The sequence below is a fragment of the Strix aluco genome, chromosome 5 (genome assembly GCF_031877795.1).
Source record: "Strix aluco isolate bStrAlu1 chromosome 5, bStrAlu1.hap1, whole genome shotgun sequence".
NCBI classification, from domain to species: domain Eukaryota; kingdom Metazoa; phylum Chordata; class Aves; order Strigiformes; family Strigidae; genus Strix; species Strix aluco.
In genome coordinates this window covers 71,355,969-71,377,139 of record NC_133935.1, presented here as the reverse complement: position 1 = coordinate 71,377,139, position 21,171 = coordinate 71,355,969, and the positions used below count along the sequence as shown (strand labels likewise).

Here is a 21,171-nt window from a genome sequence, read left to right as displayed (position 1 = left end):
GTTTTTTTTTAAAGTATAAATGTTCCATCTTTTTTACTGTGTTTTATTGTCAGGTTAGATTCGGCTTAGGCAAGTACTGCTGGTCACTTACTGCTTTTAGAATCATCCCCTTGGACATGGTCATGATAAAATAAAAACAGTGATAGAAGACAATCCAAAATGTGCTAACTCAACCAAAATAAATGTTTTTAATAGGTATTTTTATATATAACCGTACAATACTTTTTAACATGTATCATGACTAAAGTTTACAGTTTTAGCACCACAGAATAGTCAAAATTTCGTTATATAACTGTCTGTAAAACTGAAAGGCAGAAGAAAGTTATGATCCTACATGAGTTGGTAGGCTGCTGTGTACAATGAAAATAGTTGAAATTCTTGAAGTATTCCAGTATCTTTTAGAATGACAAGATTTAGGCGACTTCAATACAGAGTTCTCTAAACTTAATCATAATACTCTTTTGCCATGAGTAAATATGACATTTTAAGAAAATCATTATTTTCGTAGTGAGAAATCACACCTTGCAAATCTTTAAGAGCCAGTGAACATAATGCACCACGTTGGTGTGGCTTACTGAGATTGCTGAAAACAGTGAAGAAGGTTCTTCACTAAAGGTTATTAAAGAAAAAGCATGGCTGTGGAATTAAAGGGAATGCCTTTGTAAGGATAATAACTGTCTGAAAGACAGAAAACAGATGGTAGGAATAAGCCAGCAGGTTTCAAAATTAAAGGGAATTACATGTAATTCTTTTACAATTTGTGATGAGGCTTTAGCTGTTCCTGCTGAAATGATTGGAAAAGGGATATGGGAGTAAATGAGACAGCAAACTTTGCTACCACCACCATGTTATTCAGAGTAGTAAAGGTGAGAAGTTGACAGGAAGGAGTTGCAGGACTTCATGTTGCTGTAAAGAACTGAGTAGTAAATTACAGGTGAAATTCCACATGTACAAATATAAAGTGATATTGTGTTTGTGAAACAATCCTAAGTCTACTGGTATAACTGGGCTTCAAGTTAGCTTTCTACACTCAAGCACAAGAGGAAAATATGAGCTCAGTAGCAGTTAAGAAAGAAAATGAAAAAAAAAAATCAAAGGCTAGGAATTACAGCGAAAGGAAAGGAGAACAAAATATCGTTATGCAGCTGTGAGAGTTACATTCTTTCTGCATCTTACATGCTATATATAGTTTGGACCTTATTTCAAAATCGGAAAAGTACAGGAAAGGATGCTTAAGAAGGCTCAGCAAAGATGGCAGAACTGGTATGTAAGGAACAGTGGAATAGACAAAAAAATTCTAGTCTGCAAAAGAGAAGGAAAGATGAATGGACTGAAGAAAGTGAACAGGAAGTCATTGCTTATACTCTCTTTCAATGCAATCACTGAACAGCTTTGAATGAAATTAGCAGGTGTTGGGTTTAAAACAGACATGCTAACTAGCACACACTTGGGTTTTGGAATTCTTTGCCACAGGACTTTGTGATTACCAGAAAAGCTTACAGTTGCAAAAAACTTTGGGCAGATAAGACAAATCCATTAACATCTATTAAATGGGCATATTCTACAGCTTGTGTAAGGACATCTCTGAGCATGAAATCATTGAAAGTTGGAAGAGTGTTCTGGGGAGGTACTGCTATATGCTTGCACTCTTATACTCTTAGTCATCTGCTGTTGGTCATTCCTGGTGGCAGGGTAGTTACCCTGATGGACCACTCCATGGTGTGCTTGTGCTGTGTTTCTTCTCAGACTGGAAGTCTGAGTCTCAGTTTTAACAGTAGATTGAGTCTGTGCCTGGGAAGTCAAGAGTTCCTGGCTGATGGAAAAAGCAAATCTTGGAGGAGCAACCAAGACATTCCACTTTCCATGATGATCCTGTGCTGGCTTCTTTCTCTTTTTCTGCTACAGATTGCTTGGATAATTTTGGAAAAAATACCTAAATGTCTTCACAGCTAAACTATCTGCTCTTTGTAATGTAGTAAAAATGGAGTTGCTTAAAGTTGCTTTATTCATCTGTAATCATTAAGTGTGTGGAAGTCCTTGTGTCGGAGCCATTATTTGCATGTGAAATGTGGTGGTTTAATACTTAACCCTGGTACAATCTCATAGCTTTAATCATTCTGAGTACTTCAGAAATAATCACATATTATATTTACTCCATCAAAAAATATAATACCGTGAGATACTGCCCTCCTTAAATGCTGAAGTATCCAGGGTATGGGAGGCAGGTTAGACTAATCATTGATTTGACAATAATCAGTCTAGTCGTACAACAAAATTTGCATTCTTTCAGTGATTGTTTAATTCAAGAAGTTTAGGGAATGCAGTATAAAGAATGCCTTTCATTTCAGCTGCAGAGGAGATCCAGCATTTGCAGGGCAATGAGATATTTGTGATGTTAACAATCTAAATGATTTTTATTGGTAATGACAGATGGTTCTTAGATAATGTGCTCTGAGTCGTCTGTAATATGTTCAGAATAAGTCTTCTGGAAGGTTGTACATCTGTCTTGAGATCTTTTGCTAAAATATTTAAATCAAGGTCATTGTTTATATTTGATTTTAAATAGCTTTTAGCTGGTAGTCTGCATTTCTGTACATTTAGAGATCAAACTGTTTGTAACTTCAAAAGCTACAAATGGAAAAGTATGATAGGTAGCAGGTGTTAGAAAAAGCAATTATACATTAGTGGTTTTACTCAATTTCCAAAACTGTCTAAAACTATCCATTGGAAATACTTTGTAGCCTAGACTTATCTCTGAAACATGATGGATTTTTAAATCTATAGGGGGATATGCATTTTTTCTCTAATGAATTGCATATTTAAACCTATTTGGTTTCATTTAAAAGAGCTGAAGAAAATTGTATTGAGGAAAAAAAAAAAAAGTTGAACAGAAAAATCTCAAGAAAACTACAGGTTCTTATATACTTCCAGATTTTGTTTCTGCAATTCCTTAAAAACATTTTCAATTTCCACCATTGGAATTCTGTTTTTTTTTTTATTTTAATGTTTAAGCCACTTCTCTTGACTTTCTGGCTATGGAGGAATTTTCTTTATTATGTGATAATAGAATAAAATCTTGGGCTTAAAATCAGAATCTTAGGTTATTATCAGAAAAAAGAATACTCTGATGATCTAATTTGACTAGCTATGTAATGTTTTTTTGTGAGTCAATGTGAGAGGGCAAAATAAAAAATTTTGCCAACAGCTACTGCAAATTGACTTTGAAAGTTAAAACAGTGCTTTCAGACAGATTTCTTTAATCCTGCCGCCTTCTACCCTATGTTTTTCAAGAGCTTATATAAAGTTGAAGGAATGAGAAGAAGAAAGGAGGATTCGTATATATTAATACCAAACCAAGTTTCTTTCAGTTCCCTCTTTCTTGCTCATGCCATGTAATTAAAAAAAATGTAAATATTCAGGTAGGATAACAAATAATCCAATACATAAAATGTCCTGATTAATTGTTATTACTTTAAATGACATTTTCCTGCCTACAGATTTTTCAGTCTTCCTGCTTCTTCATCTGTAAAATAGTCTTCCTCTTTCTGAATCTCCTCTCAGCAGTATTTCTGTATTCTTCTTTATCTGTTCAGCAATCTCAATCTAGCTTTATTTGTCTCCGTACCATAACCATCATTTTTCTTCTTCCCTGCTTTCCCGTTTGATTGCAAATGCTCAGGCTGGTGCTATGCTCTTCAGTTACCTGCTCTTTGAAGTAGATCTAAACACAGATCATAGTTCACCAGGTAATGGTGAAGTGAGCCGGTTCTTACTATGCCAGAAAGTCTTCACCAGTGACAGCACATACTTCAGAGTAGGCTTCTGGAAAATGTGTTGATGTTTTCTTGTACAGACTGTTGAATTAGTCTTAAACACAGTCTATTTTCATTGGACATTCCTACCCTGTTTGCCTTCCAATTTTGAAGAAAGGTCGTCACTTTTATAAGATTATGTTCTGTATTCCAAAATAATAGAAACTTTTCATGTATGATTAGTTTGCTACTTGAAAGGACGTTTTCAAAATTCATGTTAAAACTGAGAAATTGGTTGCAGTTCAGTGCTGAGAAAAAATAGACCACACGTACTGTTTCTATATTTAATTTTAAAAATTTTTTAATATTTTTTCTCATTTTAGAGATGAAAATGTTATAAAATATTATCAAAGGCTGAATTTAAAAAATACTGCATGTTCTACAAATTTATTTACACAATAAATGAGGAAGAGGGTTGTTTTCTGAGAATTGGCTTTCTGCATTTTTTAGAGTTGTGTTTGATTATTTAAATATTGCCACAATAATATCCGATATAAGTGGTGCCAGCACTTTGCTTACAAGTATGTCTTCTTGAGACATATCTTTTATATATTAACTTTCCATCCCAAGAGAAATGCCAACACTAAAGACAAAGATGTGCATTTTTGAGGAGGTTGGTAGTGAGTACATGATTCTGTAAAACTTCAATATTGTAAATTGGACTTTACTTTGATTTTTCTGATTAAGTCAAACTCTAGAGGGAAGTCTAGTTGAAATTACCATATACTTTGTCTGTCCTGGGATTTTACAATGCTATTGAAGTTATGTTATTCAAGTAGATTGTTTTCCTAGAGTAAGAAAAATACCAGAGGATTTTATAATCAGAATCATCCCTTTCTGGTTCCGAAATTGACTAATTCCTATTTTAAGTTACATCTACACTTTTAAACCTAAAACTTCTCTGAAATTATTGGCATTACCTCTTTTCTCAACTCTTACCGATTGGTGGACAGGATGATCTGCAGTTTCTGTAGCTGCTAACATGGTATTTGTATCAACCCCTTGTAGTACACTATACAATTCTACCAGTCAAGGGTAGAGGATAAGGAAAAGTAGTAGTAGGAGAATATTTTTCCTTCTCCACTTGTGGTAGCAGTGAGGTTACTTTATTGCACTGTTACAAATGTTATGTGGAATATATTAAATAGCATGCTCTTCTAGGTTAAATAGCAGTGAAACAGATATTTTATCATGTTATGTTTTACATAAGAAGTTCTTTCAGTTCACTTTACTTGAGCAGAATACTGTATTTTTCTAAAGAGGGAACTGCAGTTTTGAAATGACCAGCAGATAATATGAAAAAAAATTGCTCTACTTTTAAAGCGTTACAGCTAGATCTTATAAATTATTTAGATATCAGCATTTAAGTATCCCTACATTTGTCAGATTATGTAGCTTAATTTTATAATTATTATTTTAAAATGTTATTTTAATGAGATTTTATGTAGCATTAGTTCACAGTCATCACATCGATAATTAAATATCATAATTATATTTTTCAGTTCTCAGTGGTATAGAAAATAGAATCTAAGATTAATTTGGTAATACAAGAAAACTTAGTGAAGTCTTTTAAAAGTAGGATCAGAAATTTTTCTAAACTCTTAGGTATAGATAAAAATCTTAATTTCTAGTGGGAGTTTTATAGTGACCAAAACTGCTGTCTTGAACTAGAACAGAAAGCTATAGATCTGAATACAAATCGAGTTGTAAATGTTTCATAAGTGTAAATTTACAATCAGTAAATATTTTCTTTAGTAAAAATGTCTAATTCAGTCAAATGTAGACCAAGTTGTATATTTTTAAAATGCTTAATAATTGCCTATAGCAGAATTTATAATTAAAAAGCTACTAGTAGTAGTAGAGCTTGCTCTTAATAATGGAGATGAAGCACATGTTCATGTCACAATATTGAGTTAGACAGTAGAGTATTTCATGCCAGATACAAGCTAACGGATAACATCAGAAATGGAAAACACATCTGACAAGAATGAATTTAAATATGAGAAATGGATGCATACCTCACCTTAATGCTTATTACAGATAATAGCTATGAATATATTTGGCATAGATGAAATGCAAACATGTTTGTGATACAAAGAGAGATATTTAGCTGACATTTATAGTTAGTAGCGAATGCCATAAAAATACAGCTGGGTTATAAGGTGATCAAAAGTATTATTTGTGTATTGAGAGGATGATATATTTTTATTTTTTCTAGTCTGAACCAGAGGGTTTTTCTCACTTCCACTTGTACGTCTGTGCTGCCTTCCTTGTCAGGTGGAGGAAAGAGATCCTGGAAGAGAAAGATTTTCAAGTAAGTGAAGGGGTTATTTTTCAAGCACAGTGTGGTATTTATTAAATTTAGCTTCCTAGTGTTACTTGGGGATGAATTTATGACAAAATGGTAGCAGTTGCAGCAAGACTGATGGTGTCTGACTGTTTGTTAGAGTTGCTCCAAAACTGTTAGATCTGAAGTGATGGACTATAAGCAGTAGGAGATGTATTTTCTTTGTCCATTCTGGAAAAAAAATGCTGTTTTAACTGAGACAGACTTTGAGACGATGATTTCTGGAGATGCTGTTACAAGGAGAGCCTTGGTATTTCACAAAGAGATAATCTGAAAAGATAACTGGATTTTTTTTTAATCTTAAATGCATCACTGAAGTTATTTATTTATAATTTCTCATCTGGATAATAAAACTGCACACTCTAACAAGGTGATGTTCATTCTTTCAAAAAAGCTAAGCAAGCAGTCTTTTAAAATAAGGAGCCTGTTTTTCAATAGGAAATAAAAGGACTATAAGAGTATTTACTTCAGGTCTCTATGTTTAAAAAACCTTAGATTTTTCCAGCAAAGAGCATATCAGGGAGTTGTTTGGAATGGGATTTGAATATGGTAAATAGGCAAATCATTTTCATACCCCTGTAGAAGTTCAGTTATGTTTGTGAACTGGTGACAATTCACTTTCATATAACTATTTTATATTGAATATTACCCTATGATACACATGCAGTGCTTGAAAGGCATTAAAGTCCTGTTTGCAGGCTGGCTGTAAACAAATCATGTTGCAAAGCCCCCACCATTGCCTGCCTCAGGGAAATGGCCCGTTACCAGCTTATTTTCTCTCCATCTGACTGAACGCTGTTGCCCTGTACAAATGAACCATTGTGTAAATTTGTGTATGGCTTCAATCTATTTTATCTTTCTTCATAAAACAATTTATTCAGAGCACTCTTAACTGTTGTTGCCTATCTTTGCAATAAATAAATGCCTAAGGGCACAACATAACAACTTTAATTTATACTACCTGCTAACACTGTCAGGTTTTCTTAATTTATGGTATTTTGTCAAAAACAACTTTAATGTTGGCAGCCATGCCTCTCAAGTACGATTGTTCACTGTTAATCCTTCCTATTAAATTTTTCTTGTTGATTTCCTGCACCAAAGTTCATAATTTCCCCCTCTCTACCAAATTTATTACAACTATGTTTAAAGTAAATAATAATCCCAAGGTATAATACTATGAAGACTTGTTTTGTTCTCCTTATATATGTTCATATTTGTTTACTTATTTAATAATTAAGGTATTTCTTTATGGTTTAATTTCTTTATAGGTTATGTAAACCAGACTATAAAGTACATAAATCAGGAACACACTGGAACACGTTTATCAGACTGCTTTATCTTGCTTACCACACAGAAATGGAATTAGTAATTTTGAGGATCTGTAGACTAGTGCTAGTTCTAACACTATCATATGTTATCACTAAAAGGCTTGGCCTTCTTTATTGAGTAACACGACCTTGTAAAATGACTAAAGTGTTATCAATTCTCCCAATAATGCTTCTCTCCCACAGGCAAGAATAAAATCCATTATTATTCTGCTTTGTTAATAATAGCTGTAGACCATTGACAAATCTTCAAAGTAGTAGCTCAAGTAATAGCCATGTAAAATACTTCGGAAAATTGGGAAGTTCAGCATGTGCTGTTGGAGTACTCTGATTGCATTGAATTCACATTATTGAGAAGTCATAGCTATAGTACATTTTGTACTGAAATTTTTTTGTTCTGTAAACTCTATCAAGAATCATCAAAACATGCATCCAGTCATTTCTTTTGCATATTGTGTGTTGTATTTGTTTCTCTGCATATGACAGAGGTAAGGGAAATCTCTTCTAACTGTAAATCAGAGGGCCTGGTTCTTTAGTACTAGCTGTGAAAACTCACACTCTTCTTTTACATGCCTGTTTGACCTCTTTAAGTAGAATTAAAAACCTCACAGGAATTTTAAGGCAGAATAATTTCCCCAGAACATCAGATGTGGTGATGTGGCATATGAGACCCCGAGCAGGTTTTGAATCAAAGACCAGTTTTAAAGGACTTGGTTATGCAATACTTTTTTCTTATTATTTGATGTAGTGTATTATTAGTAATGTTAAAGACAGGATGATGATAGAAAGTCATCTTTGCTCTTGACATTTGTTTCCATTCTTTTAAGCATGTCTTGCTGGAGCCTAAGCAATCAGTAAAAGTATAATGTTTATTCTTCCTCATATTGTTGTCCCTCAAGGGGGGTCGTTTACCTGATGTGCAATACACCGATATACACACAGAGCAGAGGTATTTATTTATTCCATGTCTGCGCAGAGTGGGGTGTTAGGTGGTAATTCCACAAAGCTAGCACACTGCACAAAAGAACTTCACTGTATTTATACACTTCAGCTTACATGAACACTCATTTACTGTAATGACCATTGGTTAGTTTCTTATCACTTTGTCCTTCATTGGTTAACAACATGCCTCGTCTCGATTTAAAGTTACAGTGTCTTTTAATTCTTCTGTGCAAACTCAAAGCAGGGGGGGCACATCTTCTTGATCTTAAATTGAGTCAGTGGTCACAGTCTCCCCCACACAGCCTTCCTCTTTTCCCCAGTTACTGCTGATTTTTTTTCTCAGACAACCATCTATCTTGTGGTGCCTACTGGGGCAGAATGATCCCCTCCTATCAATCTTTTTAAAGTTAACCAGGCATGCATTGTTTATACAAAATTGGAGTAACTCCTTTATCTTCAGGTTCTTTCTTTTGATCACAACACTTTTAAACTGGTGACTTACCCTGTCATTGTTCTATTTACAAGTTTAGAATGAGCAGGGTAGAAAATATCCTAGAGACATCAATATGAACAGATTAATTAATAGATTTATATACCAAATGTTCAGCCCTCCATGATAATAGTTCCTTATTACAGACAGCATGTGTGTGGTTCTTGTTTAGGGGGTTTTTTGTGTATTGTATAGCAGACAAAAATTTTGCGAAGAAAGGAGTTAGGCTGGCTGGACTAATACTACAGAGCGATACAACCTGAAAACTACTTGGTAGTTGGTTTACATCTATGAAATTAAATATTATGGTATTGACAGAAATAAATTTTGATGAGGGAAATAGAGGAAGAAATAAATGTTCCAACTTGGGCCTCCAAATGTTCAAATAATCAGGTGTATATATTATAGGTATACATGTATATAAATAAACAGGTATGTACAAACTTGTAACACAAGCATATAGAACTGTGATGATGCTAATCCCACATTTTTCATGTTTGAAAGAACGTAAGAAAATAATTTTCTCACTGTAAGATGATAATCAAGTCATGATAGAAGTTGTCTTCATTTTAATCTATTTGAACAAGTTATTGTTCTCACTGCCATCTATTTGGTCAAGTATAAGATATCAGTGTAGACCTCCTCTGAAACATGAGATTTTCAGGTTGACATAATTTTTAGCAATAGACAAGTGAGGAGAAAGGTGGTGCTTTATATAGAAATCCAGAGTAATTTACACCGTTATTTGTAGAAGTTGTCCCCTGTTTCTGCCTTATGAAAACTGACATCTCTTGACTTTCCACAGATTATTCCATACCACTTGTCCATTTCATGTCCTTAAAAATTGTTCCTGTCTGACTACTGTAAAATACAGTACACTGGAGAACAAAGGCCAATTATTTCAAACTGCAGTGTCCCAAGAGAAAACACTTGATTTTAGGAAGCTGGTGAGGGGGGGAAACGTCAAATGTTTTTGTTTAGCTAGGAGTTTATAGTTGCTTACATTTTGTCCTGCTTAACAAAGGTATCAGTATCCTTCCTGGTAAGCTTTGATCCTGTTTTAAAATTTGCTACTTCATGCAATGAGCTATGTGGTGCAATGCTATGTAATAAGGGCAAAAATTATTACATGCAGTTTTCAAATTTCCCAGGGTCACTTTTTGATAGCAGTGAAACTATACCGCTATGTTTTCAGGTAGACATTTTAAATATTTCATACCCGTGTATAATGCAAATATTAATATTATTGAAAAGAATGGTATTGTTTCAGTTATAGTTAGAGCTTGTTATTGTCATGGTTCTCACTCCTAGAGAGACAGAGTCCGCTTTAACTACATAGGATGCTCCACAAACCCAGGTACAGAAAGCTAGTTTGGGTAGCTTTGTAGCTCTATTCATACTTCAGATTAGCAGTTTTTATTTCACATGTAGGGGAACAGAGAACACAATGGGCAGACAGTAAATGGAAGACCTTTTAATCCTGACTCAGATTTTCCTTTGTAACTGATGTGATGTTTTATAGGATCGAACAGGTCATTCTTGGTTTATGATATTTCTGTTGATTGTATAAATGTTCTGTGTTAATTTCACTGGTTCCATACTAGTGTCAGAAAAAAATCAGTAAGTTAATATAGATAAAAATATAATGGTTTTGTTAATGTGATAAAGTGTGAGTTGTGATGTGAATGCAAAATGTGAAATTCATTTAATTTCTACTATCTAAGCTTAAGTAATTAAAGGCGAAAGTAATAAAGACCTTTCTATTCATTAGCATGTCTTAAACTTTGACTTACTGTTATTAATTTTTCTAACTACAGCCATAATTCCAAAATTCTCCTGAATTCTTGAGAGGTGTGAATGGATGATACTGTTAAGTGATAAAATATCCAAGCATGACTTTGAGCATATTTAGAATTAAAATATTAGTAGAAAATATGGCTGTTGAGTTTAATGGTGTCATGTACAAGATATCTGAAAGATTTCTAAGGAAACAGGACTTTAGGAACTAGATTCATCTGTCAAACTGAATATAAGCTAATAGTAATGTTGGACTGATACAGGTTTAGCTATTAGAGATTTAGTCCAAATTTTCCATTTAAGTAAGTTATCATCATGTTGACATAGCCGAGCTATAAAAATATATTCAATATGTTGTGGTAAGGAATCTGTCTTGCAGATTTTTTCTTCATGATCTAGATGATACAAGCTTTTCTGTCTGTCTTAACAGACATTTTCACCCATGCTGTCATCAACTCACTTCTTTATTACTGCAATGTCCTTTTCTTTGGCTTTGACAAATGCATTTTTGCTTCATTTATATTCACCCAGACTGCAAAGAAGCTGTAAAGATCATTTTTCAGTCCATCATTTTTTCTTGCTTTGCATCTCCTTTAGCTCCCTTTCCTTTACAGCACCAAGGAAAACTCAAGACGCTTTCTCTTTCAAGGCCTTTAATGGACTAATACTAACACCTTCATGTCATCTCATATTCAGTGTTGAGATGCTGACTGCCAGTTTATCAGCCAGTGATGACATCCTCATCACACACTTGAGCTTGCAAGACAGTATCTGTGCTATCACCCAGGTTGACTGTCTTACTTAAATGGAGCACCTAATGCAGATATTCAGTTACTTTCCTCTAAATCCTTATAAAAGTTCTGTTTTTCTGCAATACCCAGAATAGATTTGACAGGTAGGCTTGAGTCTATTAATAGCACTTAGAGTCACATTGATTAGCTTTGTGTTGCTTCTTTTTACTTTTCTCTGAATTTGTTGTCCCTTGTTTTATACTTGAGCCATAAATTCTTCGGGGTAGTGACTACCCTTTATTCTGATTTATGTAATCTTTAAAATAATGATACTGTAATCATTATTTTATATAAATACTAGAGAGTAAGCCTTATTGACCACATGACCAAAATGAATGTGTGCACAATTGTCTGTCCTATTAAAATTTAGATGAATGCTCTTATTTTTTTCAAATGTTTAATTACGGTGAAGTATTACAAGCTAATGTTAGTTCAAATAATAATGTGAACCACCATCTTTCTACATCATCTGATCAATAACATTTTAAGGAAAATCAGGTTATTGTTATTATTTATGTAAATGTTTATGCCTTATGAAGCTGTTGTCACATTTATTCTTAGATTAAATTTTAGGTTTTGTATATCTTAGTTTTAAGATGGATGCCTGTTTCAAAGGATAGTGAAACATTTCGCAGTGGCTGCATTTGAATGAAAGGCAGATACAGGGTGACTTTGAAGTGCATCTTTAGCTTAGTGATGGAGTGAGCATTGTCAATACCTTTAGTTTGTTTTGCCTTTCCTCTCCTCTTTAATAATCACTTAATTAGAATCAGTGCAGGGTTAGAAGACTCACTACTACCTACCACTTTTCCTAAATCTCAGCTCACTTGAATACTCTGCCCCCTTCTTTCATAAGAGAAGGCCCAGGGTAATATCTTCTGATTTATGGTAAGAATACTGATATTTCAAGTCTCATTTAGCACATGAGCTTGCCCTTTTAGTCTTTTTCCTCACATTTGTCAGCATTTTTGGGGTGTGAAAACAATTGTTTCTACCTGTGGTCTGTTTTCTGCCTATTAGGTTCCAAAGTTCCTGAAGCTTTATGTTATTCCCTGAAATAGAGTAATAGTTCTCTATTTTTATGAGTGAACCCTTGACATCTAAAGGTTACTGGCTTGTGTTACTTCAGGCCTAATGTCAAATTTTAAAAAAACCCAAACAAAACAGATTGTCTTTCTTGCAGAGGATTTCTCACCTATATTAAATGATATTAATATTGAACATGAAAGTCTGAAATGATCAGAACAATTTAAACATGGAGCTATTGAAAATGCTTGGGTTTCTTCCCTAGAAATGTTTTCTAGGAACATACAGGTGATAAGCAAATTGTCTCCTTATTTCATTCTTGGACTGGTCTGTCAGTTTTCTTCATTACAGTATTACAGACTTTGTATACACTCACAAAGGAGTCTGTAGCTTGCATTTATCAGCATTTGGACTGTTACATTTATTATATTTTTTATTTCACTTTTCACATGAAAACATTTATTTTAAAGTAGATTCTTGTATGTGAGCTAAAATCACTTGAAAGAGAAGGTTTTAAAGAAAGACAAATCTGAATCTATACACCTGTCAGAGTGTGTCTTTGCTACAGCTGCACAAGTTAAATAATGTAACTTTGCACCCTAAAAATGGAATTAGTAGATGGTTGCAGAGGCAACTGAATAACAAGATGCTTGGAAGACAAGTTCAGTTCATACTGCTGTCTGCAAGAGTTACAGACTTTAGTTTAAAAAGTTTAATATTAATATTCTTCCTAGTGATTACCTACTGTAGAAACATGTCATATATAAGAAACATGATTTTATATCATCTGTTTATGCTCAACTACAGTAATACAGGTTTCCTTAATCTTTTGTGATCTCATTCCTAGTTTATGATGTGAGGTTTTAAATAGTTACTTTTTCTCCATTAAAGTACAGGAATTCTCACTTCATATGATATGATGCATAACTAATAAATACATTTTTAATTTAGCTTCTTGGTGTGTACTGTGCTAGAAATTTAGTTCCCATTGCTACTGCAGTAAAAATAAATGTTTCTCAATTTAAAAAAAGAAAAAAAGTTTCTGAACCAGTTAGTTTTCTGACCAGAGGACTGTTTACCCCTCTTCCCTGTAAACTCTATGATTAGATGGTTTTCTGGTTCTCAATCCTGTGCCCTCACTCTTCTGTGTATAGAAGCTAACAGGGTCTTTTCTGTGAATATATCAAAACCTGTAAAGAGTTAAGGACTGTGAACATGGAAATCTTTCTAACTTTAAAGAGCCTGACTACTAACATTGCTGTGATTTTATTCCCTGCTGTGACCACTTTTGGAATACATTCAATATATTGTCATTTGTTGCAAGAAACTGGAAACTCTGCTCTTTTAGACTTTGAACATCATAGCTAGCAATCTAAAGAGGCTGCTGCTTAATCTCAGAGTACTGGTGGTAGATGACTGGGATCTAGCACTGTTGTATCATTTATATTCAGAAGAGCCAACTTACAATAATAAAATTATTGACATTATTTTTGCGTGCAAAGAGCTTAATCAACAGAGAATGAGGTTGACTGGTAAAAATTGCATCTAAATACAGTCTTATAGGGGAAAAAACATCAGGTGTGTCCATTGGTCCCGACTTCAGCTGTTGCAGTCTCAATTTAACTGCTCTGTTAACAAGCCTACTCAGCTTCATCAAAAGCTCTGCATCTTTTGATTATCATGAATATCCTGACTTGATCACCACATGTGATTATATTGTAAATTAAACACAGAGACATTTTATCATACAGTCTTAGAAATACAGGTTTTGTCCCATAGAAATTATTATCACAAAATTTTAATATTAAACTAAAATATGACGGATAGACTGTATGTCATCCTTCTTTGAACTTTGAGAAACTAGTGGTGCATGCCTTGTACTAGGAAGAGGAGTTGCCGTCTGTCTAGAAAGATATTGGAAGATTCTGACCAGTTTATATAGTACGCTAAAAATTATGTAAGAAGCATCAAAAAGGAAATAAAACTCCCAACACTACCCTCTCTGAAGCTTCAGTGTGGCTTTCTGTGATACTTTTTCTTCTGATGAGTCTGTAGGCCTATTTGGCCTATTTTATACATTGTTTTTCCTCAAAAGCTTGGCTTTAAGTGTGCAAAGCTGAGAATAGTAATCATAAAAAAAAAAACCCAAACCAAAACAAAGAAACAAAAAAACCCCCACTTTTGATTTGTATTTTATTCAGCTAGCGATGTGCATATTTTTATACCTAAATTCATCTCTTTCTTTCTTTTGCTTGAGTTTGTAGGCCAAGAGTTCATAGCAAGAATACATTACTCATGCCTGACTCTTAAAAATAGTACTTAACTTACCTCTAGTAACACAAATTTTGGGTCTGTATCTGAATTTGAAATCTGCACATCTGTTTCTGTTGCCCTCTTTCCATCCAGCTTCCTCTCCCAGAAGTCATAGTTACTTCTCAATTTGGAACAACTGTACATAGTAAAATTGCAAGTTATAGTACAATGATATTGAATTGCAAGTAGCTTCAATATGTATATTCAATATATATATATATTTGCTGCTGAAACTCAGAAGTTACTCTGTACTATGAACTAATCTAATGTTATCAGATAAATCACAGGAGTCAGTGAAAACTAAACCTTGCTCTTTTCAAAGCGACTGAGCAAAAATAGAAGTCCTTTGGTAGTAGATTTAGCTGCTTATGGAAAGAGGTAAATACCGAATTACTGCATCAACGACTTACCTTGGGAGAGCCCTCTAGTTTTTAACAGACCCATCTTCTACTCTAGAGAATATGTTTTTTTAAAAAATCATTTCTACTAAAATAGGATTGCCAAAACAGAAAGAAATTTTCTAAATCCCTGCTGAAGGAGTCTGGCTCTACAAGGCCAGCATACTATATCAGTAGGACTTCTCTTCTTGGGAATGCAGCATGAAAAGTAGAAAAGTGGAACCTTGGTGGTAAGAAACAGGACAAGGGTCTTCAGGTTTTAATATTGATATAAATAAAATAAATATATTTTCTTATTTTTTTTGTCTTTTATAAATATTTGTAATTGTAGTCTTTATTATGAGTGTTGAGATTTACTAACTGTTTTCATTTTCACCCTAACCTGATGATTGTTATTACTGTTATTACTCAGGAGTTTGAAAGATATGAAAATCAGGGTACTGGGATATAGTAACGAGTGCCTCTTTACCCAGCGCATTAGTTGAGAACATCTTAAAGGGAACAAGGTATATCGCTGTAAAAGCTGCAGTGGCTGTTTTTAGATGAAATGTGTAAGAGGTAAGAAGAATACAGGGAATTGTTTTCCAGCAATTGCCAGCTTCTTTTTCTTGCAAGTAGGTGGGGAGTATGCTTGAAGAGCAAGGGTCTTAAGAAGTCTTATGTCACCCATCAGAACAATTTGGAGACATATTTGACTCATTACATTTGTTTACTAATTTAAAAGGGATATAGTAATTTATAATCCCGAGTACTGTGTTTTTTCCTCCATGTAAATGTTCATACCATTTGGAAAATTGGACTTACACAGTGTTTTTCTAGTTCCAAATTAAGTTACTATTTGCATAGCTTGCTTTTGTAATAGTCAGGGAATACGTTGCAATTTTAGATGATGCATCAAATTAAAAGGTTCAAGTGTGAACACTGAAAGTGCAGTTTTGTGCTTAGATTTCATGTGCAATACACAGCAATTCATTAACTTCTACCCCTTCCTTCATGCAGAACAGAATCTTTGACAACAGATTTAATGTATTTGACAGCTGAGTTTGTAATACCATCTATTAGTACAACCAAGTTGTAACTATTTTTTTCTCTGGTCTTTAAAAAGAACAAAGCAACTATATGACAAAATTAGCAGTCATTTGTATTTACTAAATCAATTATGTACTACATCAGCTAATATTTGTCTTCCTTATTTTTCAAATATTAATCTTTTAAGTAACAAAGATGTTAACCAGGTGCATAGTTCAGTACAAATATTATATGTAGGTATGATTCATGTTACAGAGATCAGTTAGATTGAGAATGGGTTACGTTATGTAGTTAGGCTTAAGGTTTAATGAAACAAAGCCAATCCTGTGATCCAGGTCTAAATTAGAAATAAAGTCAATTTAAATTGCATTTGTAGTCAGTGGAAAGACATGAGTGTGAATCAGTAACTTCTGGTCTCCCCCTACCCTCTGCAAATATTTATTTCACTCTATTAATTACGAAGGACCATGGCATTGGCAGACATTAGAATTAATCTGTTAAATGTCTACATTTAGTGGTCTGAATATTGAGTAATCTTTGAAGATTTCCTTGAAGATTTGAATGTCTCTTTGCAAGCCCAAATATTGTTTTCTGTGCTGACTGTTACCAGAGACATTGTCAGTAAGGAGGAGGGAGGGAAGCTCTTAAGCCTCCAGGAGCAAATCCAGTGGAGACTGCTGAAGAGAGGGAAGGAGATATTGAACATAATTCTGCTAGTAAAACTTACTCTTGTATGGAGAAAAACTGTGGAGCATAGTGTTTATACAATCCATATTTCTTGAAAATACCTTTAAATTCTGAACATTTTCATGGGAAAGAAAAGGTATATGTTTATTTGGCATGCATTCATTCTTCGGGGCAGTTATTGACTACAAGAGCGTCCTGAGCTCTTCCCCTTTGTGTGCAGCTCTATTTTTTCATAATTACTATTATTCAAGTTTAAGGAATTTAGTATTATAGCTTTGAATACAATATGGTTTGGTGGAAAACACATCCATGTAGTAGTAATAGGAAAATGATTTTCAAATGTACAAACAATAAAATGCCTAGTTTCCTCTTCTGAACATGTTACTTTTAACCCTTGTTTAGTAGTGAATTTTATCCCGTTACTGTAACCGAGTGAACATTTGAGTGCGTTTTTATTTTACTTATAGTTATTCCGTAAAATCATAGTATGCATTCTGTATACTCTTGCCAATAATTGATTTAATGTTTTTTGTTGGATAACCTTTCCCTTGCTACCTATTTCCTATAGTCACTAATTAGCAGAGCAACGTAAAAAAGGGTATTACCAACGTATCACTTGGTCCCTGACTATCTACCATAATAGTCTCTTCAGAATCAGAGTTTCTCAAGGAAGGAAATATAGAGGATTACAAAAAACAGAGGACATGGAGAGTTACCTGAACATAGAGCTTTAGAGAGCATTCCAGTAACAGTGGCATAGTAATAATTTCTTTCTCAAACTTTGGGTACTGTGAAACCTGTAGGATCCTAACACTTTAATCTTGTAATGCTGACTACCTTGTTACATATCTGCAAAATTCTGCAGTTTACCAAAATCTTTATTTCATTCTACTCCCTGAAAATTGCATATTTTGAATGTGATTATGTTGATCTCATTAACCTTACAATGCCATTGGTCAGCTTTTCCTGTTTGCCCCAGGAATTAATTATAATTTTTTTAATGGAAATTGCTTGGTGAAATTTGTGCTAGATTAAGTGCTTTTTTTCTCTATGTTTTCATTAATGTTGTTGTTTTAAGTGCAGGAAAATATTTAATATGGCTTTATGTCCCTTACTTGATTGTTTTTGTTGAAGGTTGTCCTTGCAGAATGAACTGGCACTCAATAAATAGACTCAGATGTGGCAACAAAAATAAATAACAAATGAAAATTTTTGGAGTGAATGAGACTGGCCTGAACTGAACGTAGTGTAATCATTGTTTTAAAGGAGGTTTCTTTATGAACACTGTTATAGAATCTCTAGTTTTTGGATCCATATATTCTGCTAAGTTGCTAAAGCATTCACTCATAAGATATTTAATGATTGATAACAATATTTTCCTGAGGTGAAGAGCAGTACTTGGACTTTTGCCCAAGTCTGCATATTCTGAAAATCTGGAAAGGACAAAACGTTGCTGTGGTTAACTGATGCTGGATTTTGTAGCATATTGTAGTGGTGTGGTTGGACTAAACTACAAAGCAGGAATGATGCAAGTGTCACTCACTGGACCTATGGCAATTGTATAAAGTGATTTGAGAAACTCTACAAGTTTCTGTCTTGGTCACTATATCTAATGGTAATCTATGCTGAATTATACTTCTCAATAAAAGACTCAGAAGTGATTACAAAAAGTAAGATGAAATTCTATAGCAGTTATTTTACAACAGTGTAATAGAATTGCAAATTACTCATGGTCATCCGACTGAGATCAGAAAATAATTTTACAATGCTTTTTCTAATGTGGGTTACATGTTTCAGTGTTTGGTTTTTTAAACAGCACTGGAGATTGTTACCACTGTAACTGTACCCATATGTATTTTATGTTTCTCTACATTATTAGGATATTATACAAGGTGATGATAGGTTTTTTTAAAAAAAACCAGCAAACTAATAAAGTTTTTTCCAAGATAAAGATGATCCACAGTTTTGTTATGTTCAACTACAGAACATAAGGGCAAAATGGGTTAGCAAATCTGTAGTGTTCAGAAAAACACATATCATTAATGCTCTTAGTGTGCAAACAGTACAATGAGTCCAAATTTATGGAAATGTAATATTGTCCTAGAATTCATAAATCAGTAGCTTAATCAAAATCAAGTTGGTAGGAAACTTCCCCCGCCACCCCCCACCCCCACCCCCCACCCCCCCCGACTCTTTAATCACACATGAAGAGGAAAACAAAACCTCTTTAGGGACAGAGGACTCTTGACAGTCTCTAACAAATCTAGTCATTGTGTCAATAAGTTTATTTAAATAACTTACTAAACTTTTAAAATTATGGTTTTGACACAATTTTGTAATTATATGTAAGTGAGAAGCTGGAATGGTTTAGTTCTGATTGCATCTAAAAATCACATTGTATGTCAGAACTGCAATAGAATTCTATTTCCTTTATTCTAGAAAAAAAGAATATGATGAAAAGTATATACATAAAATACAACGGGTATGAAGAAAATAATTTGTTTAATAAGCCTTCAGGAAAGATGCAAGAATAAGGACTGATTTTTGTTCACTTATCCATAAAGTAGATCCTTGATAATCCTCCAGGTCTTTGGATCGCTTTAAGTGAACCAGAATAATAATTCAGTTTTGGCTTCAGTTGAGTTATTTGACAAATTCAACTCACCACTTTTACTAAAAGCTACTCTCAAAGAGTTAAATTGTACAAGGAGAGAAAAAAGGCATAGTCTTTTGAATATTTTGAGTAGGACCTCAGGGATCCAGATGCATGCTGCTGTTACATAAATACAGTCATACTTCTTTTCAAAGCATATTCACTTGGGCACATTAAGAATCAATAATATATAAGTTCAATAAATAGGCTTCAAAACCAACAATGTTTTGCAAATATGCAGAGCAATTCAAGTATAATTTGCAGAGTGTTTTACCAAGATGTGAAGGTTTTTCTCTTTCTATTTTATAGTTGAGGCTAACACATATCATTGTTAATACTGCATAATAAAATTCTGGCAGAAATAGAGATGGAAAAGCTGAGCTGAGGTTTTTACATCCTTATTCTGGTATCATCCCTGTTTTTAAAGCGCTGTTTCATTCTGGATATGCTGTTCTTAGCTGATCTTAAGTGAACATCAAAACCAGATAAGACTTTCTACCAACAGAAAATGAAATTGCAATCAGAAATTTTAGGACTGGCAAAACTTCAAAGGTATAAAATCTCTATTCATGTTAAAAAAACCCCACAACAAAACCCAACCAAAACCATCCAAACCAGAAAAGGTTGCCTATGCTATCTATTTGGTAAAAAAAACAACTGTCCTTTTTAATGTATTCATCTATATACCTTCCAACTATGATTTGTGCATTGAAACAGCACATAATGTGTAACTTTCCGTGACGTTTGAATTATCACCTTTTAAAAGAACAGTACACTTCTTGGAGCTGGAGGGGATTTTTGATTCTTGCAAATCCCATTGGATGTTCTTATCAGTCCAGATTTCATTACAATTGTGCTGTATCTTGAATGGCTTCATCATAATTACTTCTTTCTCAGAGTAAACATTGAGTTTGTCTTTATTGCAGAATTACCATATTTTGTCTTCAGTAAAGTTGCCTGTCTTAATTCGAGCCTTAGGATAAAAATATCTACATAATAGAGGACATTTACTGTAGAAAAGTAATGCCAGACTATCAGTGTGTCTACAAATTATACTGAAACTAATTCAGCTAAGAGTAATGGAGATGAATACCAACAGAATTGAGAAAGTTGACCAAGAGAAAATGACTAATGCTGGAAACATGAAATTGGAATGTGTTTTAACATTTATTTTGTAATGCCCATTTCTACATTTTTCTTCATATGATTGTATATAGTCAATCTTTATTTTCACAGAAGAAGATAAACAGTTAATCTCTGACTCAAAATATCTAAGAACTCAGTTGAATTCTGTGCTTTCTCATTACTGACGTTACATACGCCATTAAAAACCTGCTGAAGAGTATAAGGGATTTCAAAGATATTAGTAGCACTCTGCACTGAATGCAATATGTCTTCCATCTCTTAACTAGCTTATATTTGTGAAACCTGAAGTACAAGAATATTTTAAAAAATCAGTCCGTAGTGTTTGGCCTTGCTTTCATTAGGTATGTTTTAATCTACAGTTAATCACTAAAATTCACTCATGTTGTGAATGTAAAAGAGTTTCCTGCTAACTAAC

At 33.7% G+C, this 21,171-nt stretch overlaps 1 protein-coding gene across 2 annotated transcripts in view; it reads left to right on the top strand.

Moving 5' to 3' along the window:
- The window catches only part of TBC1D22A (TBC1 domain family member 22A), a 200,003-nt gene that overhangs the window by 154,675 nt on the left and 24,157 nt on the right, over nucleotides 1–21,171 (top strand). Inside the window, exon 12 of one of the 2 annotated variants that reach the window (XM_074827719.1) lies at nucleotides 6,031–6,126. The exons of the other annotated variant lie outside the window; for it this stretch is intronic. Within the exon in view, the coding sequence (XP_074683820.1) occupies nucleotides 6,031–6,126 (96 nt within the window). The remainder of the gene's footprint in view (nucleotides 1–6,030; nucleotides 6,127–21,171) is intronic. 2 annotated transcript variants of the gene reach the window in all.